The sequence below is a fragment of the Athene cunicularia genome (assembly GCF_003259725.1).
Source record: "Athene cunicularia isolate RWA chromosome 1 unlocalized genomic scaffold, athCun1 chr1_part2, whole genome shotgun sequence".
Classification (NCBI taxonomy): domain Eukaryota; kingdom Metazoa; phylum Chordata; class Aves; order Strigiformes; family Strigidae; genus Athene; species Athene cunicularia.
In genome coordinates, this window is record NW_020799092.1 from 58,454,817 (window position 1) to 58,474,548 (window position 19,732).

General features: G+C 36.5%; 1 protein-coding gene across 18 annotated transcripts in view; it reads right to left on the bottom strand.

Moving 5' to 3' along the window:
- CADPS2 (calcium dependent secretion activator 2) overlaps nt 1-19,732 on the bottom strand; it is a 252,497-nt gene that overhangs the window by 206,769 nt on the left and 25,996 nt on the right. For all 18 annotated transcript variants that reach the window (XM_026868446.1, XM_026868444.1, XM_026868436.1 and 15 more), the window contains exon 2: nt 6,228-6,560. In XM_026868446.1, coding sequence (XP_026724247.1) covers nt 6,228-6,530 — 303 coding nt within the window. In that variant the 5' untranslated portion in view covers nt 6,531-6,560. The remainder of the gene's footprint in view (nt 1-6,227; nt 6,561-19,732) is intronic.

The following is a 19,732-nucleotide window of genomic DNA, read 5'->3' on the forward strand; positions in this document are numbered from 1 at the left end:
CTATTTACATACCATCAGTGTGTGTTAACAGACCTGAATCACTTGGGGGTTCCAAGACTTCCTTTTTCATTGGAAGTCATGTTATTAAGCTGAAACTCCAAACTGGCCTGACATATTGTTAGCTTAGATCTGGATTTCTCATTATCTTATTACAGTAATCTCAGGAGAAATATTTGACGTTGCAGCAATATTTTCTAAAGCACTGAATCTTTTGTCTTGAGCAAGATCTCTCCAGACCTCTTGAACAAATGAGGAACCTCAGCAAAAGAAAAAATTTAAAAAGATAACTGTTAAAATAACTTCATATTAAATGACTACGTGCATGTAATCAAGAGTGACATCTCATGAAGAAAAGACATCAAAATCCTGTGAGAAATTACAACTTATTTCTCCATTGAAGTATTTGGTTTGAATTATTTTGCTCTCTCTCAAGAACAGACAGCAGCAGATCTTTTTTCCCCTTGAAAACAGGGAAAAATCAATCAGAAAGCAGATTCTGTTATGAGGAGGAGGGCATGGGAAAAGATATGTTCTTGTATTTACAGGTACTAAAAATCAATAGTGTTTATGTGTGAACAGGCCTGAAGTGTGAACACTTGAACATTTCTGTTATCAGAGGCATGAAACACATTTCAGGTTGACAAACACATATGACAATTTTAAAGCACTGACCTGCTCTATAAGGAAGCATATTGTATTGCATCATGTGTGCAGAAACTTTCTAGACTCACATTTATCATATAAAAATGCAGTCAGCACCTAAATACTAGCCATAACTTTATAGCCTCCCACAGTCACACAAAATTACTGGGTTTCTTCTCCTAAGAGATCTCCCATACCACTGCAGTCCCTTCTGCTCCCTGAGAGCCCAGACAGCTTCTCCCCTCACTCCTGCCCTACCTGCTGTCTACTCTGCAGTCTCTACAAAATTGCCTTTATCTAGAGAGCCAATAAACCCCACCCCACGCTGGGGGCATGCATTGGCTACCCAGCAGTAACCTCTTACCAGGTGATGCCTGAAGGGAGCAAATCTTCTGTATAAAGCAGGTGATCAGCATGAGGTTGTTTGGTGGTGTGTCTTTTTTTTTAAAAAAAAAAACCCAAAACAAAAACAAAAAACCAAACAAACAGGAGAGTAGGAATATCTTGGACCAGGTAAAAGCACATTTTCAGCCCAGAGGGATGTTTAAGACATCAGTGGATGTCTTATCTAACACCTGATGCTACCTTGAAAATATAGCAATGGACCTTGCTGACATTTTTCAGAGGTTACTTTGTTGTATCAGGTACAATTTATCATGAAATAAGTAATGACAGTCATTGGTGACCATTGTAACGATACTGGCTCAGCTGAAGCCAGGGTCACATTATAACATCTTACAGAACCAGCATCTTCTCTTTTGACTAAAAAGACTCAGATATATATACTGCATAACAAAGATATATATACTGCATAACAATATGCGTTCTATAATATACAGCCCAAACAATTTTTTTTTTCCTGTGCCTTGCCTCAACTTAAAGAATTAATGAATCTGCTTATGTTTTAGTCTATATACTAAGTGGAATCTTAGCACTTGTTGAATTATTTCAGGAAGAAGACTGTCAACTCTACATTGAAACTTTCTGTGCAAAGATATCATTATTCTTTGTGCTTCATAAAGTTGCATTTGTCCCTATAATTTATATAGGGTATGAAAGTTTCTAAGAAAAATATCCAGAAGTATGGGAAATTCTGTGATCCATGACATAACTGCACTACTTTTCATGATTTTACTGAGGAAAGGATCAGAACTACAAATATTCAAAAGTCATGAAGGCCTTGTTGCAAATTAAACTGCCCTTAATTTGACTTATTTCCAAGACTGCATAAATTAACTGGACTTCAGTGAAGTGCTGGGTGAAAGAGTCCACTTCTATTGAGCACCATAAGCAGACTTCAGTTTAGGAGAAAATCTTGACAGAAAATATTCTCATAATTAAAAATACAAAAATTTATTATGGAAGATACAATATAGTTCATCAATCTCAATATTAGACACTTATACAAAGAGATACATCTCGTAAAAGCTAAAGATAGCAAAGGATGTAAACCAGACGTAATACAAGGCTTTTAAACAGAAAATTGTATCTTGCAGCAAAATACCATCTAAAGCTATTTCCAGAGGAATTATTTTGTGGTTGATTCCCAAAAAGTTGACAGTAGAAGACTTAGCAATTAATTCTTCTTACTAACTGTTACATTATTCTCAAAATTATTTATTACCTGTCAGAAAAGAGAATGTGACTTGCAAGAACTCTTTTCATTATGAAAATCAGTGTTGTTCTCTCCTCTCTACACCCAAGACAAGGGGTTTAGATCAGCCAAAAAAGTCAACCTTATAAAGGTACTTTCAAAATAAAATAAACTCTCTGTGGAGTTATGATTTACCTGGTACAGAAATTCTGGTACTGGTGAAGTGGTATATTAATAGTACATGACCACACATCAGTCAGAGTCTGACTTTCAGTTTGACTTTCTGCGTCAAAGTTATCCTCTACATCAGTGAATAATTTAAAAAAGTCTATATCATGTTTGATCTCTATAAATCAAAGAAACCATAACAACTCATTGCAGCCAGGCATCTCAAAATCAAGTCAAGGAGCTCATTAAGTTCCAGCTAACTGGCAATTTCTATATATCATAAAGCACATCTCAAGACAACACAATGTAAATAAAATCAGTTGAAGGTGGTAACACTTACAAAATTGAACCTTTTAATCACAAAGAGATATAGGTGGTTGGCAGCAGCTGCTGTCCTTGCTCTAAATTGTAAAGTTGAAAATGAGATCATAGAAGTCTCAACATCCTAATGTGAACGTGCTGCTAATGTTCACTACCTAAGGACAAGCTTAGGCATTTAGTGTATGCTAAAAGATTGTAACAAAAAGTTATTCAGTGAAAAATGCATAAAATTCTCAAATCTATGTGGACTGTGTTTGACAATGTCAGAGAGCTGCTCTATTACCATTCACTTTATTTTTGATTAAGTTCTTGTGCTGATTGAAGGAACACTGTTTCTCACTGGTATCACACAAAAGATGGAAAGTAGCAACCTGTGTGGACCCAGTGTAACCCACACCCCAGCAGAACTGTCTGATGAGCTGCTGCAAGATACCAAGGGTTTAAGAATTGAAGGGAATGCGCCATTTAGAACAGGCTGGTGAGCAAAAGCTGCTGAAAACCAATAAAAAGTTTCTAAATGCACAGGTCACAAGGAGGAGACTGGCAGACAATACTTCCTACTGTTACAAATAGCATCCTTGTCTGCTTAGCAGCCCTGTAGGTGCAGCGTAATTTATCATCGACGTTGTAAGACATTTTTCTGTTTCCTATTTCCAGAGGGCTGGAAGGAACAAAAAAAAAAAACAAAACCAAACCCAAACAAAAAAAACACCACAGAGTTTTCTGCACAAAATTGAACTGTATGATTTGCTGTTAAGGGCAGCTGTTTCTCAGAGCTTCAGAAGACACAGAATTTCATATATCTGATTCTCTGCTAGAAGAAGAGGCTAGAAGCCAATTCATCAAAACCTCTATGAAAAATACAATTTTAACATCTGTTTGGACTTCCACTTATCTCACTGCTCCAAGGCACTATTGACTATCATTATCTGCAAGTCTCTAGTATTCTAAACATCAGCAGCAAAGGAAATGAAAGTGAGCATTTTCATACAAAGACAGATAGAGGCTTCTAGGGCAGAAAGAAAACTGCTGGTGCTGACTGAAATCTGACTCTAACTTAATCACATCATCTATAAATACACTGTCAATAGAAAGGAATAAGATACAGCCTAAACTATTTATTAAAACTATAATGAGAAATAAGGAATTTCACCAAAGGAGAAAAGGCATTACATTATCAGAGACAGTATGCTGTCTGTCATACACTTCCTAGGAAGGCTATGTTGTCAGTTTCTTTGCTACAGGCTTCGTCTCATACCTTTGGTGTATTATGTGGTTGACTGGACCACAGGAACAGGATATGAAATGTATGGTTGGTAGCAGCTCTGTAGAGAACATAATCAAAGTTTTTGCTTTAGCACAGTAATCTCATCCTTGCCTTGGAAAACTGTAATCTTCAGAAAACTAGAACCCCAAATAAGAAGGGTACAGGCTTGAAGCCTTTCCCTCTCCATTCTTCCCAGCTTGAATTATGTAAGTGATTCTGTATCTGCTCCCAAAGAAGTAGGCCTCCCTTTATTCCCCTCCTCCAATACCTATACAAATCCAGGGTAAACAATGTGTATTTTTGAGACTTGCACAGGAGATTTTACAACCTTCAGTGCTCAAAACCAGGAAGAGCAAGAGAAGAGTCTTATCTTAATGCCATCCAGGCATCTTTGCACACATCAGGATGACCAGTCAGTCTTTATCCCTTCTACCTAACACGAGATTATTTCCTCTTTAATTTGCAATTCAAAAACTAGAAAAGAAGATCATCTCATGCTCAAAATGCTACCATTGGTAGAAAACAAAAATGAGTCACCGCCATGTTTCAGACTCTCCATAGGTTGTGGACCAAGAACAGACAGAAAATTGTTGCTATTTTCCAAGTAGTTTTGTTCCATCAACTTTCCTACAATTAAGAAACAAAGTAAAGAAGTCTTCAAGTATACAGATACAAGAACCTAGTGGACTGTATCATCAGAATCACTTCTAGACTAAGGGAACAATTTTTTTGTTTGTGTTCCTCTAGCATAAAGCAGACTAACAGCAGATTTTGACCATTCACAGTGACATATAAGGTAAGATTTAGCAATCATCAGACACCAGAGGAGGAAGGAATCAATACAGAGTTTCTACTGTAAGTAGCGGGTTATCTATTCTGAGGGAAAAAAAATGTTAATTTTTCATGTTTTCAGATATTGGAACAGGTTGCTCAGAGAGTTTGAGCAGTCTATCTCCATTCTTGGAAATTTTAAGACCTGATTGGTTAAAGCCCTCAGTAACCTGGTCTGTCCTTTTTGCTGACCCTGCTTTGAGGAGGAGGTTGAACTGAATGATCTCCTGAGGTTTCTTCAAAACTGAATTATCCCATGCCTCTATGTTCTATTGTACAAAAAACCCAAATAAGCAGGATTATCCCCCAAGATTTCAGTGCTGCTTCATCCTGTTACCAACCTGCACATCCCAGAGGTTAGCTTCATGACTAACATGTATGTGAATTAAGAGGCAAAAGGAAAAGGATGGGGCAAACAGTAAAAAAAGAAGGAATATTTTCTATCTCGATTCAAAACACTGCTCATTCAGAAGTCTCCTTCCACCCTGTTGGTAAAGAGCTCACAGTGAAAACAGGAAGCTCTCAAAATTTAATGCAGAATAAAATATTATAATTTTTCATTACGAAAGTTGGATTTACGACCCTGAGAATCATTAGACACAACAGATATTTCAATCATGGAACAGTTACATGATTTCATGACACACTAATCCAGAAATGAAGTAGGCACAATGTCCAAGATTCCTCATTTGTTCCTATATTAGGCTGGTGCATAACTACAAGCCAACCTTCACCATAATATATAAAAAGCAGATTAGCTGTAGTCTGGCGTACTATTTTATAGAAAAGCTACGGGAGCTCAGTTTAAATGCTACATCCATGGTAGTTGGTTGCAAGACTTTCAAAAATACCTTGCTTTTTTCAGCTTTCTCCTCCCTAAGTAACCGCTAAATTATAGTTGCATCACTATGAAAACTGGCCAGATAAAATATTTTTACATACCATTTACACTACTGATTAGTGATAGATTACACATAAATCCAAACACAACTGCTGAACAGACTGGCTATCTTGGCCTCAGTAATTTATGGGGAACATCACTGTTATCCAACAAAGCAACAAAATAAAAACGTGAAAATCAGCTTTGTAGATAGTGTTTGAAATGAAGCACACTGAGTTCTAACATACCAAAGGTATACAGACCATACAACATTCTGCAGAATCACCCAAATCACTGGAGTTGTAAAAGGTCTTAGGAGATCTCCGTAGTCTGGCATACCATTTTTCCAAGTGCTCTCCAGTGATCAGATGATGCAAAGATTCCTTTCTGAGGGGTCTCATCTCCTTGGACTGTGGAGATGTACTTAAAAATAAAGGCTTCTACACACAGGGAGGAAGCACTTGACCTATTGGCAGGGGGGAGATATTTTGGACACAACAGAACCGAGTGACACCAATACTTACTTGACAGGCATTATAAATCAACTGATGTTCCAATTTTTTGATCCCTAGAATCTGCTGAAACATTTCATAAAGCTGTTCCTTGCTCAGAATCAGCTCCGATACAGCACTTAAGGCCATTCTATTTGGCTGTTTGCAAAAGTCCTCTTCTCCCTTGTATATGGCATCATATTTGGCTAGCCAAGAACTTAACACTGTCTCTTTGCTTAATCCATCAATTTCCGGCAAACTTCGGACTCTCTTTTCTATGTTTTTCTTAAAAACATCTCTGAAGTCATTTGCAGAACATCCTCCACTGTGGACCATTCTTGCAACTCGGTCACTCTTGAGAAATACCTTTTAAAATAAAACAAAGAGGAAAAAAAAGAAACAGAAAAAGTTAGGCATGGACACAAACACAAAACAATCCCTTATAAACAGATTACAAGCTAGTATTTTGCTTCTATACAAGATGGATTTATAAGAAAGAATTAAACAGGTCAAGTTTGCTATATTTGCAATAGAGAAACAAGTGACCACATTGAAAAAGTAAGTTTCTGCATTGAATAAGTACTTAAGCTAGGTAGCTTTTAAAGCATTTATGCACAAATTTACAATAGCTAAGCTAGAATTAAGTTTGAATTATCAGCAGCTTATTTGAAACTTACCTACAAGATTTAATTAATCTTTTCTCCATGAAAAGCACAGAAGTCTAAAGTTACTTGCAAGTAACTCATGGATGAGCTATACTGTCTCAAATGATCTTTAAACCAGCCAATAATCTCATGGAAGATGAGCCAGAAATCCAGGGAAAAAACAAAACCAAACCAAACCAAAACAAAACAAACACAAAAAAACCCAACCAACCAAACAAACAAACAAAAAAAACAAAACAAAACCAAAACCCACACCCACCCAGATAAATACTACAATCAATATTAACACTAGAGAGAAGAAAGACTCAAAGATACAGGAACTGATTCTACTACTGTAGATACAGTAGTGGAGACACAATACAGGATTCTCTGTGTAAAAAACCCAAACAAAAACCAACACAAAACTCCTCTCCCAAGTACACATACTCTTAAGATATGACAAGGCAAATTACAACAACAAACCAAGTAAAACAGCATCAGCATTTTGCAAGAACTTTTCAGTGTTCAAGGATGGTTGCATTCATTTCTTCTACCACAGGACTTGGCAAGGTTGATCTTTCCAGCCACTGCATGTGGCCAGCTCACTTCTAGTAGCAAGTCTCATGAACCTGTTCCTATACAATATGCAACCAACAAAAAGATGACCACTGTAGCATGACCAGCTGTGTAAACAACAGATGTGTGCCTTGGATAAGAGATAAACTGAATCATGCCATTAAACAGATAACTCAGGGAGAATCACCTGGCTGTCTGCAGCAGAGGGAGATGGGTTGAGGCCCTCCACCCTGCAAGGCTTGGCTGCTCAGGGACTGCTTGGGTGCCAACCAAGCACATCTGAAATTCAAAGAACAGATGTGATACCATGTAGTCTAAAAAGATTTCCTATCCATCACCTTTCTGGCTGTTTGCTCTCTTCAATCAGATGCTATGAAGTGAAAGATGAATTAACTATGCATTTTCAGATAGTCATTTTAGTCACCAAGAGCTATGAAAACACAATGAATGAAGATGATAGCACAGTAGAGCTCTGACTCCATATTCTATCACATGTTGGAAGACAGTACACCTAACAACCAACCTAAAATACTAATGTGCTTCATTTGGAAAATACAAAACAGAGAGTAGGAGAGGAGCTAAAGAGCTGAGCAGAGGAGTGCACAGGTTTAAACAGATAAAGAAAAACATAGTCTAAAAGTTCCAGTGCTTGTTGATGCATCCCTGTAGCATATTTTTAAATGCAGTTACTTACAAAATATATCTTTCAACAGATATCCTAACTGACATTTACAGAAGAATGCAGATTAAGCCTAAAACTACTTGCCCTAAAAGATTACTCAAAAAACTCATCATCAATATCTGCTAATCACATTTTATGCTCTAACTGTACCATGATGGATTTCCTTTTTTGGAAACATAAGTATTTAAGGTTAAATTCTTATCTGTAACAGGACCTGACATGGTTACTGTCAATTAATGATGATATTAATTTCCTCAAAATGGCACACAAATATTGAATCTCATTTCCAAATAAATAATTATCAGAAACTCCACTTAGCAATAAAACTTATCAACACAAACAGGTACAAGGATATTAAGCTTGTTTTAATGGTCTGAAAATACAGTTCATTCATTCCTCCAACAGCTTCATTGGAAAGCAAAAGGAAAATATTTTCAAAAAGATGACTTCAAACTAACTTCAGCTACTTTGTACTGTTCATAAACAAAATTAAACCTTCCATCACATTAGTTTGCATACCCAATGAGAGAAAGCAGATGCAGAAGGGTGAAATAATATTTATAGGCTCTTCCCACCCAAAATCTCACGTTTATCCAAGATTACACAACCCCATGTATTGCTAATATAACTTGGTCAGTCTAACAAACAAACAAAAAAATTTCTCCAAAATACACACTGTAAGATCATCAGAATTCACCTTTCAGCACCTTCATTCAGTTTCATTATTCAAAACCATTAAACCAGAATGCAGGGACTGAAAAGCTGCTAGCGCTTCCCTTGACTTATGAACCACAATACTGAAAATTTGTTTCTGATTTTGAAGTTGATTTTCGAGGAGACTGCAGGAAAAATCTGTTTCCATTTTTCAACAATTAAGCTGTGGGAAGGGGAGCACTACTCTAACACATGGTGCCTGCAACTCTGACAAAATGATTGTGTGTTCATCCTAGGCAAAACAACAGGTATGTGCAAGTACAAAATATAATTTGCATGAATCTGACCTTAAAATGTTCCCTTCTGAAGTGTTTCAGGTCACAAACTGTATTTTTATTAAATTTTTAAATATTATTCCAAGGTAATTCTTTTGCAAAAGATATAGTGGATATTAAAGGAAATTACTCAAAAGATGTGACAGACTACAAGAAGTACATGGTTGGTTCTGAAAAGGAATTAATTACACCTAAAGCTCTTATTGTACCACTCCTTATTGAGTGGCAATGTACCAAAATTTTTCCTGTGGGGAAAAAATGTAAAATCATCTTTAAAATTAACTACTTGTATTTGAGATAATTTAAATAATAACATTTGAACTGAAAACCTCCATTTTCAAGACTTTGTTTGCAACAGAAAACCATAAGAGAAGGAAAATGCAGTTAGGAGTGTACCATATGTGCCTCAAATTTGACACAGTAAGATGCATTAAAAAGCTATTATATGTCTCATTATTCCTGTTCCTGAAAGACATATGGTATACTTCATGTTAAATGCAAAATCCTTTGCTTCAGTTATATTTCTAGAGATTTGTCTCCTCAGTTTCAAAGCCTTTCTGAGCCATTTTATGGCTGCTTTTTAAAAAAAAAAAAAAAAAAAAAAAAAAATCTAAATATTAGTTTGTGGGAACTGCTACTATATAGAGAATAGCATGCCACCAGTTTCATGTCAGTGAAGTTACTGTTTCCATCATTGTTCCAGTAAGCATATCTGCATGTGGGTCCAGAGTCTAGGGATACATACATGCTTTACAACACTGGTGGTACTCTGTTGGCAGCATTCAGTTTTAGAATTAAATATATAAGCTTCTGTAGTAGTCTTAATATAGTTTGCCACTTCTTCTTCAGTGTGGATTAGATGCACAGCCCAAGCATCCCCATTAGGGAAAATATTTGTGTTGATATCTATCTTTAAAGTAAAACACTAAATAAGTGCATTCACTAAATTGTTGGCTCTTCTTCCCTTTATTCTTGTATTTAGTTTGATCATTAGCCTTAGTTCTAATTAAATAATCATTCAAAACCCTACAACGCTAAAATGTTATCTCAAGTCTCTCAGCACTAGGGGGGAAAACGGAGAGAAAAAAATATTACAGGTTTGAATATAAATTATAAAATACCAGAAAAAGTTTTTGTGGGGACAATTAAATCTATTTCTACTGGGAATTAGATTTGGGAGATCAGCCATAACCATTTGGAAATCCTTGTATTATTTAGAAATAATAGGACAAAAGTCAAAGTTTTTAAAGAAGTATTTCCTGTTTCTACCAATGTTTTCCGGACTTCCTCAAAAAAATCCTGGAATAACACACTTTGTCAGTCAGCGTTTGAACTTTTAGTATCATTATTAGTTCCTTGAATCTAAGTCAACATCAACTCTTCATGTTACCCACTGCTAATAAACTATCAAACACCAAAAAGGAACGCCCTGTTAACACACACAGTGCATTCAGGAAGAAATAGGTAGTTAAAAGACAGATTTTGATGGGCCCAATATACCCCTTTTGAGGAACTTTTTCAATTCACATTATTTAGAGCCCTAAATATTCTTGGACTGAGCCATACCTACAGCCTTTGCTAGATAAAGTTCTCCTCATATCATAAACATACAAAGATAATCAGGTAAGGAATTAAAAAAATATATCCTCAATTTCTTCTTCCCTTATAATCACAATAACAATTATAATTTGCATCTATCTACTGAAGAATGGTTTAAATTCACTTTTTTCCCAATCATTATACATTTGCAATTTCATATGTTACAAATGCTAGTAAAAAGATTAATTCAAAGGAGTCTTTAGCACTAGATAGTTACAAAATACAAAAGCTTATTTCTGTTTAAGAAAGAAGATATTGAGAAGATATTGGAAATATTAAACACAGAACTGCTTTTACATCTTCTAGCACATACTCCTTAAATAACATTTCTATTCATCGAACATCGTACTAAATTTAACTAGGTATATATGCAGGCAACACAAACATGATAAATTGTCTACTGTGAAGCCTAGAAAAAAACATAAGCAATATGCAACAGAGTTTGCATAAACTCAACTGTAGATAACCTTTGCCTTTTATTTGTAAACAGATGAAATATGAGGTCTATTAGGCCATGCATTACAAACTTTTATGTGTTTTCTTTCATTTAAAAGACACATACTGATGGATTCTATTAAGGTCACCTTTTTAGCCAGTTTGGAAGAAAAAAAACCCAACACAATAGTTGTAAATATCTATAATGTTTCTACTAGTTTGTTTCAGTGGTGTTATTAATAAAAAATAACATTTTGTAATTCTCCTACACATATCATTAAAGCATGACCTTACAGCTACTTGCTTGTGTATCAGTTCTAGCAGAGCCTGACTCAGCTCTAAGCACAGCACCAACTGGCAACACACTAAACACACACTGACCAAATCATTTCACAAGCTCTTTTATTCTCTGGCAGCAAACTTTGCAAAGGGGTTTGATAAAGACAAAATTTATGATCTAAACCTCTCCACTTTTTAAACAAAGAACTGCAAAAACAAACAACAAAAAAATGCTCTAAACAGTACATTACCCCAAAAGGGAAAAAAATATATACATCAGGATTTTTAACCAAAATCTCACTTTCATATTAACATTCTCTTCCAAAGTAAACAAAGTAAACCACAGAAACTACCCCTCCCCTCCATTATTTTTAATTGCAAAAATATTGTGGTTACAATAAAAACATCTTGCAGAACACCACTCACACCTGTGGTATATACAGCGCTACAGAATAAAAATCCTGGGGTTTGTAGGTAATAAGTTATAATGGAACACTTTTTTCAACATAAAACTGCCCTCTTATTAACTATGTGAAAACTGAAAATTTAGTTTCAGGGAATGTGTGTGCATATATGTGTATATAAAAAGCATTGTGTGTCTATGTAATACATGTGTGTATACACACACAGAGAAAAGCACTGCAGTGAGTCATGTTCCTCCATCACCCATTTTGGAGACAAATTGAATTCAGCTATGATTTATTGCTGCTTATGTTTTGAGTAGAAGTTCTGTGTGGTAATATAGGATTTTGTTTAAGCAAAACTTGTTTGCTCTTTTAAAGTTCAAAAGGGTACTGAGAAGGGCAGAAGGACCATAAGAATCATTTCAGTCTCTGAAAAGGAAACTCCTTTCTCATCTGGCCCCTGCACTCCTTTTAGTAGTGCAACTGCGCTGACATTCTCATCTTCATTAAGCAAAGCAGCACTGGGAACTTCATTTGCCACAAGAGCAGCTAGAGATTTGTCTTCATTTTCGACAGTCACTGCTGTTCTTGTTTTGAGGAGATGACATTTACATTCTAGACACGTCCTGTGTCTTAACAGCCAGGGTTCAATGCATCTCTCATGGAAATGATGGCTGCAGCTCAAAATGCACACTATGTCTCTGGGACAGTAACCTTCCAGACATACTAGACATCATCTGCATCAGCTTCCTTATCACCTCTTTTTACAACACATAGTTCAAGCTGACTAATAGCTTTTTTCATTTCTGTTAAATTCTGTCATTACTGAATCCAAGCTCTTGGTATCCTGAATATTACAGCACAGTAGCAGGTGGAATAGAACACTACAGCCCTTATATACGGAGAGGGCCTCTAAATAATGATTCACCCAGGGATTGTAGTAATTTCAGTTGCTATGATTAGTTGTATGCAATTCTGAATTAAGCCTAAGTTCCCTCTGCACTGGTGTAGACCATAGGAAATGCTTCATTACCTACACCTGGATACTTGTAAATGCTCCAACTGATGCTGCACACTTTATTTTGCTTGCACATTATCTCCTCCTAATTAGGACTATCCAGATCTCTGCTTCTGTTGGCTTCCTGAGGCTTGCTGCAAGTACTGCAGTCTGGTCATTTGGGTAGCACCATCAACCCAGACATATGGTGAAGTTCTTCAAAGGACTATACTGGGTGTTGAATCCCACATGGTCCTCTTTGCCTGAAACAAAATGCTTAGGCAAGCAATTCCTGATGCATGGGACTGTGGTCAAAGCACAAAGGGCACCATCAAGATTGCAACGCATAACCACTGGGAGTATCGGGCCTCTCTTCTCCAAGCCCCAGTCACATCCTGTTCATGAAGAAATACACCTTTAGGGCATTCTTCCCAGTTGGAGCTGCACCTCATCACAGAGGCTCAGTCTGCTTGGAGTTGTGTTGCTTCACCATATTACTGCCAGCAGTGATGCTCTTTAGCTGGTGGGATCCTCCTTGGACAGGTGGGATACACTTCCCACTCCTGTGTTTGGGATGCTGCCATGTCAATCTCCTGTGCTTTTGTGTCAATCTCCTGTGATTTTGGTGAAGGTGTGGATAGACCCATGGTCCCCAAGATAACAGCTGTCCCAATTTCATCTTCTTGCCAGTGTTACATTGTTACATATTATACAATACTTTAATCCTACATTCATTTACTATCAATGCCCCCACACAAACCTTTAAAATTTAATCTCTCCCAGGAAAAAAAAAAGAGAAAATTTTACTGTAAGGCATGTAAGGAAAGTTCTGCCTCTGACAACATCATACATGCCATTCAAGTGTTTCCAGAGCTTTCAAACTGTATTCCACACATAAATTATAAGTGTATTGCTATGTGAGGGCCAGACACTGTCTCTCCTACATTGGCTCACAAAGACTGATGAGCCAGCTAGTTATCGAGATCTCCAATGTATTTATTCATGCCAATGTACTGCAACTGACATTTGGGGCATCCTTAAAACACACTAACATTAAAACTGAACTTTTCCATATAACTAAGAAAAAAGGTTGTCAGATAAGGCTTACAGATACTTCTATTCAGAGATTTTTTTTTCAGAACTCTGTCAACCAGACACAGACATACACCCACAGAGAGCAGCATTTTGTGCTTAAGGGATCATGCTTTTATTAAGGGATTTTAATTTTTTTTTTTACTTTCAGCTTGCCTGAAACAAAGCTAGAACTGTATTAAGGTTAATGCACCTATGTCTTATTAGAAATTATCAATTAAAATTAAGAAATATAAATGAAGTACCTCTTTGATAAATACTGAACAAAAGTATCAATACTTTTGGGCAAAAAGGATTTAGAAGTCCAAGGAATACCCAAGTTTGTGAATGCCTTTCAGGTTTCTGGTGTACTTTTCTGATGTGTTCTCCACTCAAGCTCCTGGTGTGCTTCTTATAGTTACCAGAACTCTTGAGTTTATGACACACACAAGTTTTTTAAAATGGCCAGCAATTTTCAGGGCTAAACTGAGCACTAAAATTTCTGCAAAAGACTATAATTCTCCTTCTAGGAACTAAAAGGAATTGAAGTAAGTTTCTTACATAAAAAATTGATGTGACATGCATCATCATGCTGTGCAATGATGCAAAACAAAGCACAGGGCATTTAATGTGTGATATTAAATAGCACCTTTGCTGCTACTGCAGTAGCTCCTCAAAGCATCTCATACAACAGCTCATTAGCAACTTTCATACCAGTCAACAGCTCTCAACCACTTCTTAAAGTCCTTTCTGTTCCACAGGAATACAAATTTTCAGTCATTAATGTAAGCAATGTTCTCTGGGACCAGCACACACAGCCCTCAGTAGTTCTAGCACACTCTGAAACCGCACAATGCATCACATCGAGAATTGGGACTAGTTTGATGAATGCGCAAAAAAATCTAACAGTTTGGAGAACAGCTTACACAACTACATATTTTAGGAACAAAGGCTTATGCCTAGTAGGTATTAACATATATTATAACCAACAGTGTTTCCTGCTATATCCTGGAGCTGCAGAAAAACCCCACTGTTTCAGATATGACGTTCTCACTGCACTTATGAGAGTCTGGCAAGAAATAAAAAATACTCCAAAAATTACAAAGTTGTTATTTAGACTATGTTTAGTCTGATCAACTAATAGACTACAAGAACAAGATCGTTTTCAGTCAAAAATCAATAGGTTATGCAGTAGCTTCATACATCTAATAGTACATATTAATTATTTTTATGCTAGTTGAATAAAATTACTGCATTAGCCACTCAAACAGAATTTACATTCTGAGACTAATAGTTACCAGTGCATTTTAATAACTACTTTTAATAACTACCATCTGCTGAACATGAGTGAAAACTGAGCTACTTACTGAAATTTGCTCAGTATTTTGAAATCAGAAGTATTTTTAATGTTTTTTTTTAAAAATAAAATTATAAGAGTGGCATGCAGGTCTTCCTTCCTCATTGCTTTACACCCCCTTGAAATACCCTCCAGGCACTATTGTGATTTTTTTTTTTTTCTTCAGTGAAATTATGAGTTAAAGAGCCATTCTTTCTCTGTGTAAATCTTCAGAACAGAATCCTTACCTTCAGGTAAAAGCAAACCATACTCAAATTTTAAGAGATCTTACTAATAAACTCATTTCTCTAACAAAATCATGACAGAAATACTTAAATAATCACACATTTCTTCTCCTAAAAGTATACTACACTGTACAGTTTTTTTCTAATTCAAGGGAAAAAATGCTTAAATAACAAAAATCTTAAATTTTGGTTAACAGCAAGTTTGTTTGCTTTTAAAACCTCCTTAAGACATCACATTACATTAAGGTGAGAAAAAGGAATAAAATTTCAAGTAATAAACCATCATTGTCTGAAGAGACATAGTATTAATTTAATATTTTTCCTCTTTGTTTTTAAATATCATGTCTATCACCCTTCTGGAGTATATTAAGCTATGATTTCTTCTTATAAAGAGTAATGGTTCAGAAACCATCACAAGTTAAAATTCTTAGGTTCACTTTGTTTTCTTTGAGCCTTTGGGGCAATATCGTAACTGCACATTGGACATTTCCCACAGCTTTGCAACCAGCTGCCTGTAAAAAAATCCACCAAAACCCAAACTCTTGAATATTAAAATGTGTGCTACTTCTCTAGGCTTATATGCTTGTAAGCATGCTACACAACACTCTGCACTGGGATTTGCTTCTTTGCCTCCTGTTTCAAATTGGCCCAAGCAATTGCTCACAGTCTTCCCAAATTTCTGTTCCTGATGGCTACGCATTTCACATACTCATGTACTGCAATGTCCATGCCCTGGGCACAAGAACAGAGCTATAGTGACAACCACCATAAAAAATCCACAAAACTATTTCACCCAGAAGCATTGTTTTCTCTTGGATTCATTTATCAAATTTATCCAGATGCCCTTTTGGAACAAGCATATTTATCCTCCTTTCACAGCTGACAACAGCAACAATAGTTTTTGCACCCTGGTGAGATACGGGAAGTTATATCCTGTTGCCTATATGAGCACAGTTGTGGATTACTTTAGCAATAGCTCTACTTGCCACAGACATGGCTATCTTCTCTTTAGAAGTACAGTCTGCTTTTCTGACAACCCGCAGAATTCACCGGCTGCCTGAAGCATGTTGAGGGCTATGTGCACTGTTGTGTTGGTCCTCAGGTGGTACGAGCACTCTGGAGAAGTTATTATGCAAATACCACCTGGACGTACAACTCCAAGGTGATCCAACTTCCCTCCCAACTGACTTTGCTCACACAGGCAATGAATGTTCACGTGGTTTGAGATTTGTGCGGGCTGATCCACAGCCACATATTCATTCAGTGACAGCCAGAAAGACAAGAATCCTCTTCCCCAAAGATAAGATTCGAGTACCTTCACGCTAGACCCTGCATGAGGGTAATTACAGGCAGGCAATTACAAAAATGACTTCTCGTTGTCCAGTTGTCTATGTGAGGGAGAAATTAGCTGATAAACAGGTAAAAGGATACCAGAAATAGATCTGCATATTTCAAAATGTTGTAATGCCTGGTTTGTTGAAACATAAGAAACAGCCTGCTGTTAAAAGGAGTCTCAGACTGCAGAGTAGATCTAGAAAAAAATCATTAAGTTCAATAGTTCCAAACCACAAGAACAGAAATGGTACTCCAGCTGTCAGCCTGTTCAGGGGCAGATGTTTATTACCATCATAGCAAGAGAAACCTAAACTCCATGCTAGACATGATGTTTTCAACATCTGTCTTTTTAATGCATTGACCGACACAGACCATAAGCACAAGTAAAAACATTTTATACTGAACAACACACAACCCCAACGGGAGGAAGAACAGTTTTATGCTTTGAAGCATACATCTGTTTGCTTGCAAGTTAAATGGAGGGGTTGTCTTGGTACCAAGTCAGACCAGTTACCAACAACCTATTCTTATGCTATTTTCCCCGTTTATTCAAGACTTTGCAATTAAAGAAGACATGAAACTACTTCAGCACAGAGATACAAAGCAGAGGTCTTCCTTGACCATGTACGGAAATTCCTCCTCCACTGTGTAAGGCTGCAACACGCTCACTGTCCTTGGTTAGAACCATCACCACCTACTTGGCAAAGAATTCATTTTCAAAGCCTCTTTTTGCCAAAGTGCATTTTCTCAGTCAGTAAAGTGAAATTCAGCAAGCATTAGGAGCTCATCAACACATTTCTTCCACAGTTTCTTCCCTCTTTACAAAAGAGCTGAAAACTTGCTCAGTATGTTGACCTTGCCCGACCAGAAGTCCTCCCTTTGGAGACCAATGGAAAGCTCCAAGTGGCAAGAATTTCAGAGGGTCTGTTTTTGCTACCATAAGACAGAAAAAGGCTGTTAAGTTGAATGTGTATCACAGTGTGCCTTGGAGATATCACGGAAAAAAAAAAACAAAAAAAACCCAAAACCAACCAAAACATACTGCACTATTGATTCCATTCATTTTCCAGTAAACAAATTCCAGAAGGAAGGTGTTTGAGCGTGACTATGAGGGAAAAGTGTAGACAACAAAAGCAGCTAGAAATAATAAAGCAGAAAGAAGAAAGAGCAAAATAAAAACTAAAAGAAATAGACTTCAAAAAAGAAACACATACACACAAAAATAGTTGTCGCAAACACAGTCATGCCAAAAGGATTAGAAAAAACATTTACTTAGCATACTTATTTATTTATAATCACAGACAATGATTATTTTATGCATAACTACCTCCTTTTGTACTGCAAACTTGGGAAAAACACACAGCTGTTCAAAATCAATAGCCCACATTTGATTTGCCTTGCTAAGGAACTCATTTGCTTACTTTTTGGAGTTTATTTAGTGCCGTACAAAATACAACAAAACCCAGTACTTTATCTCTATGATAGTGTTTATGTCTTAGGATACAATCTTTCTAAATATAAAATCCAATTTCTTGCATTAACTTTGAGAAAAAGTGAAATAAATAGGCAAATACAATAAGGAAGGGAAATGACTCCTTCAGTTCACTGAATCATCCACTAATTTTTATTCCACTTGGCTGAAAAGTGGAAGTTATGTGGGTGACAGTTTTCATCATTAGTGTTGCACTAGGCTCATTTTGTCAGAGATGAAAAGAATTAGCTATTTCATTTCCCTATTACCACTCATGTTCTCCTTCATTAACCATTTTCACCTAAGTATGGATTAATAGCTTTGAGTTTGAATGAACATATAATATTTTTGAGAATTAGATATAGAATGCAGAAGTTGCAGAGAGAAAGATCACTGAGAAAGAACCACAGCTGTGTACTTTCCATCCCAAAACCCAAAAAGAAAGTATGTCTGTACCTGTTGTCTACTGTATGACCCAACATCTGCTAGGATAATCCAATACAACTGTTTAAAAAATAATCCCATCATTACTAAAACGATGGAAGTAAGAACAAATAAGCTGCACAGGAGAAAAGGTGGTAAAAACTGCTGTAGACACCCAGTTGTATGGAGACAAAAGATTAAAGGAGTCCATCTAGTTCATGATTTATCAATGTCTAAACTCTCAGCAAGAGAAAAATGTGAAGACTTAGTATTGTATCTCCATCTGTATTTATTCATTAAAAGAAAGGAACCATTCAGAGAAGAATAAGGACAAACAGTCCTACAATCCATGTTTAGCTATGCAACTCACCCATTTTAGACCCCTGTCCATGTGCTGGGAAAGGGCATATTCACGGGGAGGAAAACTCAAGAGCACTTAAGCAGACTCTCCTCTGAAGCACTCCCTGGAGGAACCTCTCTCTCCACAGTGAGGACAGAGAAGCTCACAAAGATTCACTGTCCAGACTGTTTTACAAAGCATCTCAAGGCAAGTGGTGTGAATTCTTTCCAGAAGTTTCTAAACTGGCCAAACAGAAGACTTCGAATTATTTTGGGAGAAAAAGGATAGCACAACACGGTCAAGTTTAAGTTCAAGCTGATGCGACAGATAATATTTGCTTTGTGATGACAACATATTTGGTGATAGAGAAATTGCCTCCTTGCCCTCCCCAAAAGACAATCTGTACTTCAAAGTGTTTCTGTTTTAAGAGGAAGACATGAATAATGAACTATGAGTGCAAATGCAGGCAGGGATAATGCATCATGAAAACGAGAGTGCTTGGGGAATCGTTTGTTTTGTTTTTACAGTTAAAATGCATTATTCTTTGTCTGTACATTTCTCTTACAGAAATACCATCTCATCACTCATTAAAACACATCTCAATTCTAGAAAGTGGTACAAAGGTTATACGGAGATGTCAGACACCAAGCCACTGCCATGTAGGATTTAGCTGTTAACTTCAGTCTTATAAATATTTCTATTCCAATACAAC